The sequence below is a fragment of the Clinocottus analis genome, unplaced genomic scaffold, assembly GCF_023055335.1.
Source record: "Clinocottus analis isolate CAN_PGR_092001 unplaced genomic scaffold, fCliAna1.0.p SCAF_7, whole genome shotgun sequence".
Lineage (NCBI taxonomy): Eukaryota > Metazoa > Chordata > Actinopteri > Perciformes > Cottidae > Clinocottus > Clinocottus analis.
Genome location: NW_027176229.1, coordinates 10,861,719 through 10,883,621, shown reverse-complemented (window position 1 = coordinate 10,883,621; position 21,903 = coordinate 10,861,719). Strand labels below are relative to the sequence as shown.

The following is a 21,903-nucleotide window of genomic DNA, read 5'->3' as shown; positions in this document are numbered from 1 at the left end:
ATACGTTTGTGTTTGGTGCATAATGGTGAAGTGTTCTGTGCTTCCCGCATGCCTTCGTTTTGGAAAACGGTGATAAAGCCCATTCCTTTACAGCCCACTGAGGGTTACATACAAAACAACATTCCCTTTGGGCCCTATTAGGAGACAAAGAGAAACACACACACACACACACACACACACACACACACACTTCTCGAGCAGGTACCTTAATAATATGTTGGCAATTTAGATAATGACTGGGAGTGAGATAAACTGAAGTGTGTATTACAGGTAATTGGATCTGCAGTGTTGTTGGCTACCTAAGCATCTATGGGGTTGCAGCTGGTTCTTTGACTTACAAGGGCCACTAGGAGATGAACTGTCAATGATAAGTATCGTAGGGCTTTCTAGCATAGCCATAATAATGGCCGATTTGAGATATTTTAGAAAGAGATATTATCCTCCCACACCCACTGACATCATCAGAGCCGGAAGCAAATGTGAACTGGCTGTGGATATCTGGCTCTGGACAAGGCAGACGTTTACATCATTTCTCCTCAGATCCCCGGCGCTTGCGAGCACGTCCAGTTAGTCGGAGGATGACAAATACAACACCCGGGGCTGTCAGAATGATCAAGTTGAGAGAGTTTTTTTTTTTTTTTTCTCTAAGGTGAAGCCTAGAAAAGTTGGAGCCATAATGAGAGTTGTCAAGCCTGGGAGGTGAAGCGCAGAGTATAGCAGGCGGTGGGAGCAACTACAGGATGCCTTTGGGGGCCTAGTGGGCTGGATCTTCTTGGCCTTTAAAGAGATTACCTTGGCAGAGTAAGGAGCAGGTCTACCCAGAGGGTTTAAGGGAAGATAGGCCAAGCAGCCCATTACCAATACTGCAGAGGAGCCTCACAAGCTTCATTAATAATCTGATGATGAATCACTACTTTAATTGGACCTTTATAGCTGTTTTCTAATCCCCAGTACCATCTTCTCAACTCTGTTTTTAATTGGCTGGTAGTTTGTTTTTATGTCATGCAATAATCATATTTTTAAATGATTAAGTTTTCGTTACTTATTTCATGAAGGATGGGATAGATAAATAGTCATTGTGACGACTCTTCAACAACGAGTTTCTTTTTTTTCTCTCCAAATGCTGAATTTGCAGTTGATCCGATGTCCTTATGGTTCAATGTAGTGCCAGTTTTAAGACTACACACAGGGTCAGATTTCTCCCACTCTTAATTAGATGAGGGATTGTCTAATTAAATCAAATTCATTATCCACAGCTCTAGAAATCAAGAGGCTCTATTGGAAATAAGGTTAGGCTCCCCCTCATCCATCATGCCTTAACTAACCAATTTACAGGCCAGCCTTTTGCATGAGGCATTATTACCTTGTCATAAACAGTTACCTTTAAAAACCTTGAATCAAGCTGTGATATGCTAAGCTTTTATCACATTAGTTTGTGCTACTGTGTCAGCCTCTTTCTGCCTAAGATAAAGTAGGCTCCGAATAATTATATTAGCCACATAAGGAGGAGACAGTGCAAACGACTGCTATTTAAAGCTGGATGATAATTCTGTATAATTAAGACACAGTACAGGTACACAGCAGAAAAAGAAAGGGCTTTTCTGAAAAACAACAAACAGGCTTTTTTGCTACCGAGAAATGATTCTAATGTCACTCTCTGAATAGTGTTAACTATACACTTGGCCACGATGTCATATTCCTGCAGCTGTGAGTCACAAATCACTCTGCATCTATTGTCTAGCAAACACAAAAAGCTACCATCATAATTATTCTGAGCTCAGCTGATCTATTTAAGCAGACATTCATCATATGGTTTAGGCTTGATATTACTGATGCCGAAAGTAATTACAATTCTGTATTTTAATAAAGCACTGTTTGGATCTTTGCATACTTGTATCTGATTAGCCAGGTTTAGCATGTGAATAGTATGGTAAAGATGTGAGAATGCTGTTGCTCAGAATTTATAACAGTCCACCATAGGGCCACAAGCCCCTTTAAATTCTGCACGGTGGTTGAGCCATATTCTGAAACACACGAGGCCTGTCCTCTGATCTGTGTTGGAAAGTGAATTAGTAAGCTCCCTTCTAAAGCCAGTGATAGCAATGGGCCGAGAGCAGTGATTTGTTGGCAGTGTATATTACAGCCCACGGTCAGGGAGGGAGGGATCAGAGAAGCGTGTGTGTGTGTGAGAGAGAGGCATAGGACAGGGGGCCTTATCACTCAGTGTTTACTCACAGTAAATTGAGTTGAAATAATAGTCTTTCTCTGAGGCTAAACAATGGAGCAGGCTGCAGGCCGAGGGCCCAGGCTGGTGCAGAGCTGGTCTGCGCCACTTCAAAATGAAAGGCTGAGCCCGGGGCCATGGGGAGGAGGAGCAGTGGGAGGGGGGAGCCTTTATGTGGACGGCTACACCAGTCACGGAGCAGACACCCCTCTGACAGGCACCTGGGTAGGACAACGGGGAAAGAGGAGCGTGGAGATGGGAGGGGGGTGGAGTGATGAGGCCTCGGGGCTCTGTCATTAGGTTGGTGGTGGAAAGGAATATGACTGCCCCGAGGACAGAGGAGCGACAGGTCCCGGTGGGACAGCGGCCGCAACCTCTCATTCCCCCGGGTCTGCACTGGGACTGGTGGGACGTGTCAGTCTGTTAGCCCCCCCAGCTTCAACACGCTCACATAACCTCTGGCTATGGTTGAGCTCCGGGAGTCTAACCTGCAGAGAGAGAGAGAAAGAGTGTGTGTGTGTGTGTGTGTGTGTGTGTGTGTGTGTGTGCGTGTGTGTGTGTGTGTGTGTGAGAGTAACAGAGGCAGGCTGAAAGAGAGAGACGTAGAGAGCATATCCATGTAGTGCACAGACCCTCCTATGCCATTGTTTCTGCATGTGTGCGTTTCAGCTGCACCTCAGCTTTGCCTCTTTCCCTTCATTTATCATTCTGCAACATAAAGTGCTGCCACAGCATTATAGAAACAGCTGCTTTTTTCAGACAGCCGCAGAGAATGGGACTGCTCCCCGGCACACAAAGACACTCCTGGACCTAAAGAGAGTGTAAAATTGGTTTGTGAATACAAACCTTTTTCCTTGCTGAGAGGGCTGACCACGGGTGTCACTGCGGCGGGAGACATTGTCATCGCCTCTGAAGACAAATAAGCATCCATATCGGCCCGATCATGTGTACAATGAGTGGCAGAGGCACCGGTGAGTTTGGCCTTGTTCACAGCCAAATATGCATAACTACAGCTGCGGCCGCATCACCCTCTCTTAAGAATTCATATTAGGCTGTTTAACCAGCCTTATGTATGAATCATCCGACTAGAGGCACCTGTATCTCTGTGGGCGTCACTACAATGAAATGTCAATTTATTGAGTCACAAGCTAAATCACAGGGAAAACAAACTCTGTCAGTGCTCAGTTAGGGGTCATAATGCAGTCACTAAAGGGCCACGGCAAGATCACTGAGTTGACGCGAAGTAAGCACCGCAGGGCCATGCAGATGCATTCGGTTCACCGTTACATTTTTTTGCTTTAGAGGCTCTACGTAGACAAAAGGGAATTTCGCCGAACCTGTTCTCTTCCGGTTGGTGAGACAACATTTTGCTCTCGGCCAACCGGATGACAGAGATATGCTCGGTGTGCGCGGGTGTGTGGGAAAGACCGACGAAAGGAGAGAGAAAGGGCATCAGACAACTCCTCTGCCAGACCTCCTGGGGCAGAATGCATGCTTGAAAGCTTTAAGACATGAACAAAATAGTTTCACAGTAACATTAGCTGCTGTGATAAAAAGAGAATTTCCCTTTCAAGATTGAACACACAAACGTGCACGTACACAATGCAGGTTGCAGCAAGTCCAGACAATTCATGTATTGTTCTTTTTGTACATCGTGTGCAATGTACAGCCTAGATAAAAATGATACAATTATCAACAGAAACAATATGTGCTGCAGGTGTTTTTTTTATTTTTAAAGATAACACAAAGACTAAAACATTGCAATCTTCTTCTTTTTAGTTCAGGCGTAACAATGATTTGCCATTAAATCTGCCAGGATGCCGAATCATACAAATGAAAAAACTATATTTTTGCAAGAAATAAATAACAAGTCTCAACAGAAATATACATTTTGACAGCAGATGATTCTGCATCAAATAGGTTCAGCATACTTTTGTTCACACGTCTGTCTTGGCAAGTAAAGTATGAAGTATTTAGTTTCTTTACTTTAATAAAAGTAATGTGCAAAATATTCCATTATGGTAACAAGTCCTGCTTTAAAATGTAAAAAAAAACAAAAACACTTGATTCTAAGTAAAAAAAATAACAAAAAATATTTAAAAAAAATCTTGATTCTAAAATACAACCCAGGTGGGTGTTATACATTATAATATTTTATTATTAATAGAATGTTACTGTTTTTGTTGATGGTGGAGCTAGTAAATAAATAGATCATCATGAATAGATCATCATATGTATTGTTTATAACTTATTAATCTTTCAATAATGCTTGAAAGTACTACAGTTATCCTTGAAGCGCAGGAGTAAATGTATTTAGTTATTTGGCACCAATAGTCATTCATAGCTAACACTAGGTGTAACATGTAACACACTTATATATTATATATTTCAGATTTAACAGTTATGGGTCTTGCATCTGTGTGTATGTGATGAATAGAAATGGAAACCATATGTGTGCAAGAATTGAATCATATAAACTCCAAATAGCAGAAATCAGTGTCTAATTTTAATCAGAAATAAATATGACTGTAATTAAACTCTTCGTAGTTCCCTTAATGTACCCTACATAAAATATAGGTAAATTATGATACGTTTAATTAAACTACTTTTAACAACAGATTGTTTGCACATTCCTTGCTGTATTTTAAAACCTCTCTACTTTAATGTGAATGAATGAAATGAAAAGTACTTTATTAATCTCCAAGGAGAATTTTTTTTTTGTCATCATGTTAGAAGTAACTGAGTGACTCATGGTTGATAAAAAGAGATGCGCCCAATGTGATAGTGGAGCTAATAGAATCACTTAAAATATAGATTTAAAGTAGAGATTTTTTTTTATCATTCGTCTAAGACAAATTCATCACTTCTATGTGTGACACGCTCAGCCGGACGTCCTTCAAAACAACCAATTGAGAAAGAATGTGTTTAAAAAAAAAAAAGATGATTATGATGCAAAATGACCTTTCTTTCCCTGTCGACCCGAAGATCCCCGGAATTTGTTGGTGGTCTCAATAATGTAGCGGATGGTCTTTAGTGAAGCAGCAGGTTTGTGGTGTGCTCGGCGGTGTGTGTGCGCCCCTCGGTCTGTTTGACACATTCCAGCACGGCACCCCTCTCCCAGGCTCCCAACTACCAGGCAGTCGCCATGGTTACAGCCATACATCCATGCCAGCCCCTCGCACTCAAAGACATATTTGTTTGGCTAGTGTAGCTACGTTCCTGACAAAAAAACACAGCTTTTTAGCATAACACCTGCTAATCTTGGGATTTAGCTCTTTGAAGAGGATTGCTGATCAGAAATTCAAATATATTATTTGAATGCTAATCTGAATGTTAATCCCTGGCCCCCGGGTCTTAAAGCATCCTGTCTTTCAATAACAATGTTTATTTTTCATTTGCTTTCCCTTTTTCATTTTCTCTCACCCCTCCCCTTCTTCCCCAACCCTTATTTAGAGCTATTCCCCCAAGGATATCAAGGATGGACTCATCTTTTAAAGTCTGTGGCTATTTAAGAGCATCAATGATTTGAACGCTCCTACAGACGTGGATTATTAGCATTGGTTTGAATGCGAATTTAAGGTTGCCCTGGCTGAAGTTATTGGTATGGATCCCATTTAATTGATGCATCCTACCGTCGTCGGATTTTCAAGATTTAATGTCGACTTTTTCTAATTGTAAAGTTTTGCTTAGTATTTTTATGATAATGTTTTGTTCATCTGTCTCGAAAAAAAAGTATATTTCTATTCTTTTTCCTAATCTTCTCTGTAGTTAGTGTCTATTTTCTATTTTTGCCATTTCCCTCTCTGTTATCTGCACTATGTATGTGTGTGGTTGATTGTTAACAACTAAAGGAGATGAGTGGGTGGCTGATGTGGGTGTTCTATAAATTAAGTTTTAGTGCATATAAATAAATGCCAAGAAAAAAAGGAGAAGATAATGAAAGGCAGACCAGACCAAAACATATACATCCTTAGACAAACTACTACTGCTTATTGACTTATCTGAGTAGTTAACATGGTGTACATTACTCTATAATTGCTCACTGTATATCCTCATCCAGTCGGCAGACTTTACCCGGCCTGGTCTTCTTTCTTTTGTCTTAACACGCAGAGACAGAGAATCAAGGGCAGCAGAATCACAAACGCATGAACAATGTCTAATTCCTAGTTGCCTCACATTCTCTCACCCTCCAAACTAATTTTGGGCTTAGACTGAATCTCTGTTAAATAAACAGATCCCCCTCATCCAACCAGCCTCCATCACAATGATCTCCAGATCATCTCTGCCCATTAAAACCTGGGCAAACACTTTACTTCACACCAATATACTTAAGATTGGAGGAAGAGAAAAAAGGGGAAACAGACAAGGGCTTTTTTTCAGTCTTTCCCAGATTGTCTCTCTTTCTCCTTTGCTACCTATTAATCCAGTATCTTTCAGCTCTGGTAAACTCCTCAAGATGGACATGGCTTGGTTCAGGGTGGAATGGGGTCAAGCTCCAATGGCCTCTGCACAGAGCTGTGGAATTTTTCATTAGTGCACAGCTGGGTCACAAGTGGCTCCAAAGCCGTCTTAATATTGTGTAGGCCCACAGATTAGGAGCGGAGAAAAGAAGCCAAAGCGTGATGCTCTCCACCAGACCCTGTCTTTGCATATTTGCAGACTTGTGCTTTAGAGCACCTCATATTACTGTTTATTTTATTTCTTAGACCCAGAACCTCTGGGTCAATAGTAATTATAAAGCCCTCCAATCCAAATGTTGTTTTTTAACCATTCCAGCCCTGAATCCAGTAAGATGAGTCCATTTATTTTCTAACAACACAGAAAGGAAAGTATGATAGCGGTCCTTTTATTCATCAATTCATCTAATTTTTTGGGAACTTATTTTTATTCGGACATGAGACCATAACTGTTCTCATTTCCCCATAAGGGTTGTGATTTCTAGACTCGTCTCATTAGAAAAATAATACTAATTTTAGATAAACCTTGTGTATCTGGGGGCAGTTACAGTCAGCCCTAGCTCTGTAACATGTGATAACCATTACATTTATTGTAGCCATCACTCTCTCCACTCTCCCAGCTCTTTCAGAAGCAGCAATCCCTCACTGCGGCTCGTTGAGCGGGTCGAAGAGCTTAATGGTGGGCTCTGCTCCACCTCACGCAGATTAGCTCGGAAGGACAGAGACCCAATGATATAAATATATAAAGGAATATATAAAATGGGTGCAGATGATTTTACAGGTGCTTTTAACAGGACAGCAGTTAAGTTCTTGGCGTTTTGCTTTTAGAGGCACCGTGTTGTAAACATGTCACATCTCCAGCGGTGATGACACTTACACACTGCTTCACTTACTGGAGTGACAAAAAGCAGAGTGGAGCACTTTATAACGGCCCCGTAATTTACAGTCTTTTCATTTATTTGTCAAAGAATCAACTCCACTTTGGGAACAAGTATTAAAAAAAAGCAGAGAAACAATCCGCAATACATTTTTTTAAAATACCCCCCCCCCCCACCATGCTGTTGCTCATAGTATTGTTTGTTGTGGGCTTTAAAAACTGAGCCTAAATGCAATGTTTTACTCATTTTACATACTCAGGAACACCAGCTGTCCAAACAGCATCATGTGTGCTTGCCTGCTTACTCTTGTATTTAGATGTGTACTTAGCCTCCTCTGCTGCCCAATACACTGTTCTTTTCACTCTATGAGCTTTGTTCTACCTGTGTGGCTGGGGAGGATTATTTTCGCGCTATTTTCGTAGTGACTCATTAGCAGATACATTGATCGCTTGATGCTGCAAGACAATTCTCAGCATATCACTGTTGCTCTTTGAACCGTATGACTGTATTATCATATACATTTCTCTTATTTTATATAGATCTAATGCAGCATCAGTTACACCCCATCTCATAGTTGCTTGAGTCAAAAATTACAAAAGATATATATGCACAGTATTTGCATGTGCCTTGTCCTCTCCAAACTGTACTACAAGTGTTGCGTAATCTGGGAAACACACGGCCTGTTGGAATGAGATCATTTGAATAATGACTTAAGGGTTAGGATTTCTTTTTGCAGCTGTGCCATATAGCGTTATGTATAGATATGACTGGGACGTCTGTCTGGCCGGGGACTCGTCTGAGGAGCTGCACATTCCAGCACATAGGAGCTCATGCTGCCGTAGAAATAAAGTGGCCGTATTTATTTTCACAATAGTGGACGTGCGGGATACGAACCTGGAAGCACCTCGCACCAGACTAACTGTAACTAGTGTATTTTTACAGATTCACCATAGTTCTGCTCAGCAGCTATTACTAAGTGTGCTCCATCTGAGATGGCGGGCAGGTGCATATGCAACCACGAACACACCGAACACGTCTCCACTATCATCTTTGCTATGCCAAGTGCAATCAGCCCGTCTCATTCCTCCCCTGAGAGCTCGCAGGCAGCCAGTTGCTGTGCTTCAGCGCGGGGAACAAGCAGAACCCTGTGGCCAGAGCTGCGTGATGAAGAAGGCACCTTTGGGCCATTAGTGGTGTACACATCTCCCGTTAATGTGTTTTACTTTTACCTGCTGGGAGTTTAATTAAAAAACAAAGAGCCTCAATTTAAAGGCCATTATTATGCTAATGTAGTAAGCACCGGATGGTGATTAAGCAGCTTTTAGAGCTGACTGGAGCTGGCCCTTGGGAGCAGAAGGATGGCACTTTTTATTTGGCTTCATTACTCTCCATGAATCTATGCTCCAAAGAGAAATGCTGATTCTATGAAACAGGGTCAGCTACTGAGATCATTTATGGAGACAGCATTATCTGCCCCACTTTTTTGTACTGTGCAATTCATGCAGTCCGAAAGTTTGTTTTAACCTCGCAGATAAAGAATGAATCAGGATATGCTTCAGCTGCTTTTATTTACACATGCACATTTTGTGTTAAAGGCAAACTTTTGGAATCTACTTGTATCATCTGTCCCTCTGCAAGCAATCAAACACTTGTATTAGTTAAACTCGGGTTGCTATTTTTAAACCAGCGTCGTCAGCGTCTAGTCTATGCTGCTTCTAGAAGACAGCAAGCCATACATAACAAAGTAATTTTCATGATGTTGAGTCAAAGTTGAAAAGGTTTTCCTTAACATCTGGGCATCAAATGTTTTCCTCTTGAACTGAAGCTTTTGATACTGTTGCTAAGAACCTTTTTTCACATGCTAAGACGTGTCTCGTGAGGAGCTGAGAAGTGGCCGTTTAACAGTTCAAAGACTTCTGCTTCTCTGTGATGTAGATTGTTGTATTTCCAGACAACAAGATTCTACCTGAAAATTTGGACAATAAATGAGCTAATAATTAATTTGGGTTCAAATTACTTTGAGGTACGTGAAAACATGAAGGTAACAGTTTTAGACATTGAGAAGTATGCTTTATTGTTGTGAGTAAGATGAGAAGATCAATACCACTCATATCTTTTTGGGAAATATACATCTATTTTCAGTCTTTATGCTAAGCTAAGTGAATCGACTGTGGTCAGTAGCTATATTTTCAGCTAACAGATATGATATGGTATCACTCTTATCATCTAATTCTTGGCAAAAACATGAAAGAGAGTATTTCCTCAAGCATCTAACTATTCTGTTAACACTCACATCTGCTTTGAAAACAAAGAAACAAGAACATGTCTTGGTCAGCAGCCTGATTCGAGACGAGGCCACTAAATCAGGAAGTACCAAGCATGCACAGTTGACCGATTGCTCCACATGCCCTTCGTCTTGCCCGGAAGCCCTTTTCTGACCTGCCTCCCAGGCCTCATCTCTCACCTCGGCTCTGATTGGCATGGCCACAGGTTTCCTGCTCAAACACAAGAGCCCATCTTCAAAGTAATAGCTTACAGCTGCTGCCTGGATAATCCTCATCCTTTGAAGGGATGCGGTGACATAATAGCCCGGGCTATTCTTCTCTAAATTGTTATGGTGTTTCTCAAAGTGTTGTTCAATTGCAAAAGGGGAGATGAGACTGTTGCACGTGTTGCTAAATGTAGCATGATTATCAAGCGCCATGAGCAGCTTCATACTCCCTCTCCCTCCCCACTTCTTCTCTCTCTTATTCTTCTGGGTTTCTTTTATCCCGCCCAGTCCTCCTGATGCTTATCACTGTGGCAGAAGCATTAAATGTAATGTCTGAAGAAGGGAAATCATTGGCAACATGTGGTGAGAGCTTAAGATGTTGTCACACTTTAAGTTGCCTATAATCTGTTCAAAGGATGAGTGCATAGTTCTGCAAAGTGCCTGGAAAAAGGGGGGAAGAAGAAGAGTAGCATATAGGCCGAAGTCTCTCAGCTACAATTGGCTCTGCTGGAGTGTTTATCAGACAAAACAACTGCAAGTCCCTGATGGCTTCTGTCTTCTTCATAATACTCTTTTTTCGTTCTTGACTGTGTTTTCCCGCATTTGCTAAAAACACACCTGGTGGTGTTACAAGCCTCAACAGTGTGATAATCTGTCATGGAGAGGAATAAAGAACTATAGATGACGTAAGAAAGAACAGACAAGGGATTACAAGTATATGGACACAGGATTAAAAAGAGGGACGTAATGATTCCTCTAGAAGGAAGGTATGTGCTGAGATGGGCTCTTTTTTCTTCTTATATACGAGTCCAGTTCTGGGGAGGCCTTGGGTAAATATTGACACTTCTCTCTGCTTAAGATGCGGCCATTGATCCACACAGGAGGAGTCTCATCACTTGATCTGTGCGCTCAGGTGTGGGAGGAGGAAAAAGCGAGAGCTGGAGACGTGGGTTGTCCTGCTGGTGGTCTTCTTTGTGGTGTCTTTTATACACAGACTAGCTTAAAGGAGTTGAGCAGCCTGCCTCTGCGACACTAGGAGTCATGTTACCAAAGCAGCTGAATGTCCAGAAAGTGGATTTTGGGTGAATACAGGTCTTAGAGTGATAGGTCACTGGGATCAAGTAGAGGCAGAACATGGTAAATGATCACCTAAATCACATTAAGTCTGATTCCACTCACACCTACAGCACTTAGATATCTTCAGTATCCCAGTAGAGTTTAACAGAGAGCTGTGAAGTCTCCCTTTCTGCTACGATTATTGTTTTTGTGTATATATATATATATATATATATATATATATATATATATATATATATATATATATATATATATATATATATATATATATATATGTATGTATGTATGTATGTATGTATGTATGTATGTATGTATATGTATGTATGTATGTATGTATGTATGTATGTATGTATGTATGTATGTATGTATGTATGTATGTATGTATGTATGTATGTATGTATGTATGTATGTATATATATATATATATATATATATATATATATATATATATATATATATATATATATATATATACATGTGTGTGTGTGTGTGTTTGTGTGTGTGTGTGTGTGTGTAAAATCATCATTTACCTCTTGGCCCACTGGCATGGTCCTCAAACCACTAATCAGGTAATGTTGGGCCGGTTGAATGGCGTGCCTCCCCCTGGTCAACCTTCACTGCTCACACAGTGGTGTTGTTTTAAAGAGCATTCTTTAGCAGCTGAACTTGGAAAGGTATTAAAGTGGGATTAGGCTCCTCCACAATCCACTGCTTGTGTCATTCAGGGAGTTTGTGTTCTCCTCTCCCCACTGCCACCTCCCTACTCCTCCTCTGTTTGATTGTGGCTAGCCGCAGGAGTGGGACTGACTGTGCCTTTCAAAGGAGAGGGGTAGGGTTAAATCCCTAGTCCACTGCTCCCTGCTAATTCTCCTTGTTCCTTAGAGAAGGATTTACTTCTGCTGCCAGCTTCTCAAAGGCCTTCTCTGCCCATCCGAAAAGTCGCCGTTGCCTTCCTGTGGAGGTGTGGTTGCCATAGAAGGGGCGTCATGCATGGCTATTCCATCTGAACCCCGCTGATAATGGGGACCGGGGACTGAAAACAGGCAGAAAGTCCGGATTAGACCCGAGGACAAAGCAGGACAGGAAGATTCCAGAAGGGACGAATAGGAATTACAGCAGCAAAAATAATGCAAAGTGACAGAGAGGGGAAATAGAAAAATAATGGCTTACAAGATTAGACGCGGCGAGGAGAAAGAAGAAAGGAAAGAGGGCTGAATGAGAATGTTTTCATCTAGATGAGAAGATTTGAGAGAGCGGTCGTAGGTGAATGCGGAGCCCTGGACGTATCAAACCCGCGTTAACAAGTCATTTCCTCAACTTTTTCCTCTCTTTCTTAGCCCTAAGCCGGCAATCATTAGCTAAACATTAGAGTTAGAGCTGGGAACTTGTCTTGACAGATTCATCACCTCTTTCCAGTGATCCCAGCATGTAACACACTAATCCCTCTAAAAACTAGAAACAAGTCCCTGAATATTCAATTCATCTCTACACGAGTGTGTCCAAGATTTTCCTTTTTTAGTTTTGAGGAGGGGGGTTTCCCCCAAAAATGTATTAGTACTATTGTTCTTTCCTTTAGTTTTATATTGTCCAAACATTGAGGTTTGTTTAGGAGACCGCTTCAGGTTGGCAGGTCACTTAAACTAGAACCCTGCTTGTTTGAAACATGCCAACATTTCTTTTTCAAGGGATTATCTTTAAGCCTTTTTCCATAGTTGAATAATAATCTTCTTAATTTATTGTAATAAATGAAAGATTAAAGGATTTTATGAACCCTGGGAGCGCCAGCTTCTGATATCTCTGTTGTTTTGCTGCTGCATGATGGTTAAAAAAGTTTCTTTTCTGCGCCGTATGCGTGTGGTGATCACAATAGAAGGAACTCGTACAATAATCTATCAACCGATGGGTTGTAATTAAACTCAAATGCTGACCTGATGAGCAGAAGGGAAGCAATTATTTCAGAAAGCTGCATGGACAACAACAAAAACAACACTATCCTGTTTCCAGCGTGCATACAGCTGCTCACACACATGCACACACACGTATGAACCCACACACGATATCAGTACTCAATCAGCACCTATAACAACATTACCATAACAAAACCATCCTTTGGTTTCACTCCGCTCATATTTACACAATATATTCATCCCTATCCTGAACCAGCAGATGATGTCAATTGGTCCTCTTGCTGCCTCCCTGCCTTGCACAATGAAATAGATGTTCACCACAAATAGATAGGCGGTTGCCAGCTGTCTTCCAGACCAGGGCAAACAAAGAGGCCACTAATAAATCCAGCTTTACGGCTGGACAAGATCAACCTCACTCCCTGCCTTCTTGCTTCATTTAATGTGGCTTCTTCTGAACAACAGAGAACAAATTAAATGCCTCTCAGTCACCAATAAAACAATGCAAACATCTTCCTGGAAGGATATAAAAGAAGATGGAGGTGTTGTCGAAGGAAATGGTGCTAGAGGCAGTGTCGCACCATAGAGGCTTGGGATTAGACAGTAAGATGAAATATGAATAGACTAGAGGGCAGCCCAGTAGTCAGCAATGAATCATGGTCTCTGATATGGTATCTGATGCATATAGAATGTCATGGATATGAGAGAAACGTGTAGATTGTCAGCAAAGGCTTGATTGGGATTATCAGGTTTCGGGAGTCACTGCGCTAGAACATGATCCAGCTTCTCTTTTAGATTTGTGAGCAGGTTTGGGTGCCCATGACTGAGCTTGTTTGGAATTACGCAGAGCCGAGCCCCCACCCAAGACATTTTAACAGATGAGTTGCTGCCAAAAGGAGTCACCTCCTTGACTGCCCACAGGATCAGCAAGCCAACTTGACTCTTTTTGCCCACCTCAAAAAGATGCTACAGGACCAAATCAATTCATAGGAATGATGCGTTATTGGGATTTTAATTTCCGCTTTGCATTTCAGAGAGAACAAGTGTGTTGTTTCTTTTCTTAAGAGACATTTAAAAGCAATCTTTTTGTTACTTTTGGTGAACAGCAACCATTGTGGTGATACATAGCAATTGTAGAGCAGTTGCTAAAATATAGTGTAATACTACAAAGATAAGAGTCTTGATGTTATATCTATAAAGTTTTCTAACATGAGCAACTATACACTACTTGTCATACCATAGCGAGGAAGGATGTAGCAACTAAACCACAGAATGTCCTGATGTGAGCATGAATTAAAATCTTCATATACAACATAGTTCATGCTCTATTTCTTCTTTCAGGAAAAGCTTTTCTTTAAACAACACAATGTGTTGTGTCCTCATCACACATTTAATCAATCTTTCTCTCTTGTTTTATAGATTGTTTGCTACCAAGTGCAGCGGCTGCTTGGAAAAAATCGCCCCCACAGAGTTTGTGATGCGCGCCCTGGAGTGCGTCTACCACCTGAACTGCTTCTGCTGCTGCGTGTGCGATCGGCAGCTGAGGAAGGGCGACGAGTTTGTCCTAAAGGAGGGTCAGCTGCTGTGCAAGATCGACTATGAGAGGGAGAAGGACTTACTCAGCTCGGTTAGCCCGGATGACTCAGACTCAGGTGAGCCCTCTGCACCCTCTCACACGAGAGTGAGAACGACACGGTGGTGTGATCAGCATATGGCACCAGGGTGCTGTATTCTGTATGCTATGTTCCATCACAGTGGTCGCCAACATAGACATCCACCGGAGTGGATCTAAACTGAATCTAACTGGTTTTAGGTAATAATATTTAAAGAAATATATTAAGCTGTCCTCAAAGTAGTTTGCCAAATCATTTGCTGAACATCTGAGGTCGTTCACAGATCTTGCATGTGCAGCCCAGATAGTGAAAACTTCTAAAACATGGCTCCATCTTCTGCTTTTCAATGGCAGATTTTTCAGCATTCTAATTCAAGCGCGGAGCGTAGTTTTATGATACAGTAGGAAGTGGAAACAGGATGAAGCCAAGCCACCCTGTATTAATGGCTCTCCATGCGTGGGCAGGATCTGGTGCTGGAAAGAATTAAATCACTGTATCATGGTGAGTGACAGAGGGATTTGGGGCCTTTCTGCAGAAAGCCTGCGCCTCCGCTCTTATCAGCTCTAGTGTTCCTCGCCTATAGCCTCCACACACAATGAGGCATCTCGCCAAGCCTCACTGTTCACGACCATCTGGCTCACATTTAAACATGCACAAAAGCGGGGAATTTGTCAAATACATCTGTGCCTATGTCAACTTTTGTCAACTTGTGGGAATATTTGCTCTGCGTCTCTCTCGTTCGGTTGTGTCCCAGTGCATCACACAGGCATGTCCTTTGTGCACGTCTCCGGATTTCAAGATGGAGAAAATGTTGACATGATCAGAGGTTAACCTCGGTTTGTGACAGACAAAATGTAGTTTTTCAGTGAAGAAATGTAGAAACTCATTGTGACTAGACAACAGAAGACACTGAGCCTTCATGTGCTCTCCTCCTTACAGCCTCAAGACCCCAAAATCATTAGGATTTATGAACAACGCTGCTGGCTTGGATCAGGAAACACTTATTTTCAGCCCTACATAGATTGATTGATTGATATTTTTATTTTAATTCATACATTTGTATTTGTTGTAGGTAAAACTAAGATGCCGAATATTCTAATGATAATGGTTGATTAAGTAACACATTTTAAATTTTATGTCATGCTACAAATAGTTTCTTCAGAAGCAAACACATTATAATGAAATCTGCCTTTAATAGAGGATACACTTTGATAATACAGAGTGTTTCACAAGTCTTAAAGTTTCACATTGTTTTCGTGCACTTTTCAGTGCATAGGTGCTCATAATCATTGCGTACATTTTCGGAATTACTCCAAAAGTAATTAATTATTCTGGGAGAATACTTAATTTATAATTATTATATATGACAGCTGCAAACAGCAAGAAGACTAGTTTTTAAAATATTTTACCTAACAGGCATTGTCTTAATATGAGAAATTTAATAACACAGAGTTATTACATTTTAAGGGTACGTTGTAGGATAGAAGCATAAAAATGACACAGATTTTACAACCCAAAACTGTAATATCCTGCTGCTGACAGTAAAAATCTAGCAATGCAATCATTATTTTAGGTCTGAAATACAGCAAAGAAATGGATTTTCTTGCTGTGTTGTGGGAGATGCATTTCTCACATGTACTCGTGTTGGGTTTTTAATGTTGCATTTGATGTAGTATTCTTATCAGAGATTGATTTGGTGTAAATCAGACAAAGCTGAGCGCAATACATTACATGTGACACAGTGTCCAGTTCAATGACAAATGTGCGTATATAACTGCGTTCTCCAAGAGCAAGAGCTGCAGACTTTTGTAAGTCCAATCGTACATGTGGCCTTCTCCTTTTGTAATAAATTGATAACAAAGTATCAAAAACACATGTCTCCTTTGATTATGCACTTGTGGTGTGTGAATCTCCTGGAACAGGGAAGAACAAAATATATTTATCAGCAGACTGTCACTGACTAAAGGGTGTAGTTAGTTCAAGCTTGTGATGACACAGAAAAATGTCTCCCTCTGCAGAGAAAAGCGACGATGAGGAGTTGGATATCAAGCCGGAGAAAGGCATAGGAAGCCAGGGGAAGGGGGATGATGGGAAGGATCCCAGGAGGCCCAAAAGACCACGCACCATCCTGACCACTCAACAGAGACGGGCCTTTAAGGCCTCCTTTGAGGTGTCTTCAAAACCCTGCAGAAAGGTAAGACAAAACTTAAATAATCTGTGTGGAATAAAAAAGATTAATATTCCCCGGACTGCGTTCAGGGTATTGTAGGTTAAAATACCGACCACAAGCCCGACAGTAGTTTCACAAATAAAATTCTCAAATTAAAAAGGCTCCCCCACCTCAGAGCTCTGCTTTGAAGTGGCAAGCAGCTTTCTGTTCTGTGTTAACTGAGGCAGGCTGGTGTAACGCAGACGGCCTGCACCAAATGTCATACTGAGATAGGGGAACTGCTTCTATAGGCCGGTCTCTAAAACAAGCACTGCACCCAGTCGCAGGCTTTGAAGAGGCAATAACTAAGAGGTCCAAAAAGACCACTTTATTCTTTCAACATTTCAATGAAATCAAAAGAAGGGATGTGCCTATCAGGAAATATGGAAGATATGTTAAGTAAGCAAAGTAGTTCAGTGTCCTGTAAAGTGTTTTTTCTCGTGGGATGCCGGAAATCTTTTTTGTTGATGCTTTCAGGTGAGGGAGACGCTGGCTGCCGAGACGGGACTCAGTGTTCGGGTGGTGCAGGTGTGGTTTCAGAACCAGAGAGCTAAGGTGAGAGCAGCGCATGCAGGATAAATTAGATTGTGTGTCCGCACACAACAGCCTTGTTTCATCTAAGAGTTCAGCTAGTAAATCACCACAACTATGTGCGTTAAACTTATCACTGCATTCCTTTCTGAAATGTAAAAAAAACTCCACCAGAAGTTGCAAATCTTGCTCACTCTTGCATTAAATGTCTACACCCTCCTCTTTTCTGATTATTATCTTGTGAAAACCTTTGATACTTGACAATGAAGTGCACAGATACAGATTCTGTGCAGTTCATTTGAGGGTGAACAGCGAGGAGCATCCTTTTTAAATTAAGGAGCACATGTTAGTTTTGGGGGTTCCTCACAACTCTGACTCCTCCGTTTCAGATGAAGAAGTTGGCAAGAAGACAGCAGCAACAACAAGAACAACAGAATTCTCAGAGACTTGGCCAAGGTACGAGACTGTACTTATCCTGCACACACAGTGGAAGATCATTGTCTCAAGGCTATTTCTCAGGGAAACTATTTAGTCGCTGTATATTCTCATTTTTCTCTTACATTTTCTCATTGAAAGGCCCATTTAAAGGCCCAAATAATGGTGCAGCATGCAACTTTCACAATGCAGAAGAATGGGTAGATGTTATTTGAATATAATTTACCCATGTGCTTGAACTTTTTTTAGACAGACATTATTATTTAAAGTAAATATGTTTTGTGTGTGTCATAAAACATGTCAGAGCGGACTCCTTAAGTTTGTTGTATCACAGCAATACATTGTTTTAAATGTTGACATCAATCGAGTGAGGAGCTGAACACAAGTGCTTCTTTTGTTATCTGCTAAACTGCAATATCATGAAAACACAGAATCCTGAGCTACATTCTGTTCCTATGAAGACAAATGTGTAGTGAGAAAATAGTTCCAACAGATTACAAATATTTCAATATATAAATTAAAACACAAACCATCAAACACATTAGAAAGTCTTTCTGAAAGCCAAACGAAATTAATGGCAGACGTCATTCTGCAAAGCCACTGCAAAGGAAAGTGATGCGGGGATGAAGCCACAAGTTAGCCAAGAGCAGTGTGTGTGTGCGTATGTGTGTGTGTGTGTGTGTGTGTGTGTGTGTGTGTGTGTGTGTGTGAAGGCAATTGTGGGAGAAGCCACAGGAAAGACTACTGTTTGTTTCCATGGAAATACTAACAGAGGCAGCCAAGCAATCCAGGTATTTGGAGGGTATTGTGTCGATCTTACAAGAACCAGAACTTTAATCTTCCTAAGTTCTCACTCTGACAGGAGTACAGCGCAGACATTTAGATTTAGGTGAGTTTGAAGATCTAAAATTTAAAGGGGACTCCCAAGAAAACCAAGAAACATGTTCTTACTGCAAACGCTCTCCTCAGCATGTTTCTCCCCGTCCGCCTGCATTTACATTTAGCTAAATCCTCCCAAATTTATTTTATTTCATTTTTTACATGTTTTACATTTTCTGTAATGTTTTTCCCCATTTGCTCTCTTCGACTTGCAGAGGTGATGTCCAATCGGATGGAGGGGATGATGAACTCCTTCACACCGCTGGCTCCGCCGCAGCAGCAGCTGGTCGCCATGGATCAGAACGGTTACAGTACAGACCCGTTCCAACAGGGACTCACCCCCCCACAGATGCCCGGAGACCACATGAACCCATATGGTGAGCATTCACCAACTCCCACCCTCCCTCACCCTTTACCAAAAGAAAAAAAAAGCACCCACCCACTCCTGCTCTAAAAATCCACACATGCCTGTCCCTTGATCAACCTCATAGCTCCATAGTGCAGGACATGTGTTCAGGCCACAGCTCCCCTGATTCAAGCCGCTCACAGAGACGTACGAGCGGCTTCTCCTCCCACATGACATAACACACGCACGCTCAAAAGCTATTGGGTTTTGAAGTATTTTCAAGTCTGCTTAATATAGTTTTAACTCTCCGCCTCCACCTCTGAGACATGTCCTGTTACTGATGATGTTTTCCACTAGTGGTAAAAACATGTGGTTAGTGTGGACAGCTTAAGATAAAGTGTAATCCTGACAATGATTGAGGGTTGTGTGAGCTAATGAATCGATATGGGAAAACAACAAGTCCCTAATTTCTTTGTGATGTAGGAAATAATTAAAATGCAAATAAGGAGGGGGAATGAGTCAATCAAGTGTTAGTCCACAGGATGTAACTGGAATAACACATTTCTGAATGATGTCCTCAACAAGCCCCAGAGGGACCATTTCCTGAAGTTCATAACTTCCTTATAATTTGCCTCCATTTAGTTCATCTCGGTAGTAAGAATCCAAATCCCTAGTCTCATCACTCCTTTGGTTTGGGGAAAAGAACAATATTGGCAAGGCATTAAAAGATATGTCTCAAAACACTGTCCCCATTTTGTGCAGCACTATCATTAAGATCCAGAGTGTAATAAAGTTAACTATTCCCTCCAGAGAAATAACATGTTGAGGTTTTATGAAAGGCGGAAGCCGTTGCTATTAACCAGATCTTTTAGGAGGATGCCCCTTGTTTACATGCTCCCTCATAGACCGCAATTGTCCCAGCGAGGGCAGCAAAAAGTGAGCTTTGATATCGAGCAAAATAGCTCTCCCAATTGTGATGACACACAACAGCCATTTCTCAAAGTGACTATTAGTAGTTATAATTTCCCAACGCTGCTATAAATCTCAAATACAAGATTGCAATGATTTTACAGTCAGAATGGTGTGTTGTTGTATGTGTTGAATGACGCATATGCTACCGAATCCTGACGGCTATCTCCGTATCGTTCACAGGTAATGATTCTGCATTCCATGACATAGACAGCGACACGTCTTTAACCAGCCTCAGCGACTGCTTCATGGCATCGTCGGATGTCAACTCCATGCAGGCCCGTGTGGGGAACCCTATCGACCGCCTCTACTCCATGCAGAACTCTTACTTTGCATCATGAAAGAGGGGAGTGAAACAAATCAGCAAAGAATAAACTGCCCACCTCAACCTAAAGCGCAATGGCCAGGAGTTTCCACACCAACACGGACACCACAGAAGAAACCTTGCAGTAGCTCCTGGTTATGTGCTGAAGCTTACAAAGATAGTAAAACCACTTGATGTAGGACAGTGGCAATTCCTGGGGAAAAGACTTAAATATTGTTAGAGATTATTCAGTAGGATTGCTTATCTGTCAGGAGATATTAGTATTTTCTTGGGTCACATAAAGAAAACAAGTACATATTGAAGCCACTGATTACACACTCTCAAACCAAATGACAGTGAATTCATACAGTGCATGATCAATTGTAAACTAAAGCTTTTTGTAAGCCCTCATCCCCTGGTTAAGATGTGGTGTTTGGACTGTTTCTTCTTTACACTACATGGATTTCCATGTTCACCGTTAGCATTTTGATCACTTTCAATAGGTTTAGATATTGTGTTAATAGTAAATAGGTGCAGCATGTCTGCAAGAGTGACTGTACATTTGTGTATGTATGAGAGTTGGAGAGAAAGAATTGTTTAGAGGAGAGAAAAACAGGAGAATGTGTTGGACAAGTAGGATCAGTGAAGTGTAAATACTTTCCCCAGGCAAATTGGATGTGCATGTTACAAAATGGAAAGCATTCTATTTATTTAACTATAACAGGCTCTTGAAGGTGCATATTAAACATGAAAAGCTTTATTTAAAAAAAAGGAGAGCATTTTTTTCGTTGAGCAATTAGTGAGTTCATGAGTATCTCGACTCATCTGTATGCCTTTTTAATATGAAGATTAACCCTTTTGTTTTTTGTTTTCTTCAGCCAAGCTGTAAATGAGCAATGTTGCTATTTATTTCGTACAGACCATAAACCTTTTGTTGTCATTGTCATATGTGCATTCTCAAAATGTTAAAGTTGCTAAATGACCAAAGTTGACTGGTTTGATGAATAAACAATGTCTTTCTCCTGATAACATTAAATAATTGCCATTCAGTGATCATTCCAATGGGAACATTTTAAAGTCCCAAATGTCACCTGTTTATATATATATATCCTCAACTAATTACATCGGGATGTGTTAGCTATGCTAGCAGTGTGACTCCAACAGTATGAACATGTTGGACCGTCTGCTTTAAGCACCAGTGTGTAGGATTAGGTGGCATCAAGCAGTTAAGTTGTTCACTGTATCCAACTGAATAATGTTCTGGGCCACTGCAGAAACTCTGTGCCGAGGTCCCTGTTGGACATAAAGGACAACCATTCTTATTTTGAGATGAGTGTTGACTAATGAAACAATAGTCATACATATAAAATTAAATATATGCTAATGAAGGCCTCTCAAACTTGCACATTATTCCTTCAATTATTGGATGGATTGACACAAAATTAGATACAAACATTCATGGTAACCAGAGGATGAACCCTATGACCCACTGACTTTTCATGATGACAAATATTGTCCATTAGCATGCCGCATATTACGTTGTGTGATTTCAACAGTTGACTTAATTAGAAGCTTGTAACTATGCA

General features: G+C 41.1%; 1 protein-coding gene across 1 annotated transcript in view; it reads left to right on the top strand.

The window, feature by feature from the left end:
• Window positions 1–20,740, top strand: part of lmx1bb (LIM homeobox transcription factor 1, beta b) — a 43,814-nt gene extending 23,074 nt beyond the window's left edge. Inside the window, exons 3-8 of the mRNA XM_068605282.1 lie at window positions 14,451–14,683; window positions 16,663–16,838; window positions 17,331–17,408; window positions 17,774–17,840; window positions 18,914–19,075; window positions 20,197–20,740. Coding sequence (XP_068461383.1) covers window positions 14,451–14,683; window positions 16,663–16,838; window positions 17,331–17,408; window positions 17,774–17,840; window positions 18,914–19,075; window positions 20,197–20,354 — 874 coding nt within the window. The 3' untranslated portion in view covers window positions 20,355–20,740. The remainder of the gene's footprint in view (window positions 1–14,450; window positions 14,684–16,662; window positions 16,839–17,330; window positions 17,409–17,773; window positions 17,841–18,913; window positions 19,076–20,196) is intronic.
• The last annotated feature ends 1,163 nt before the right edge of the window (window positions 20,741–21,903 follow it).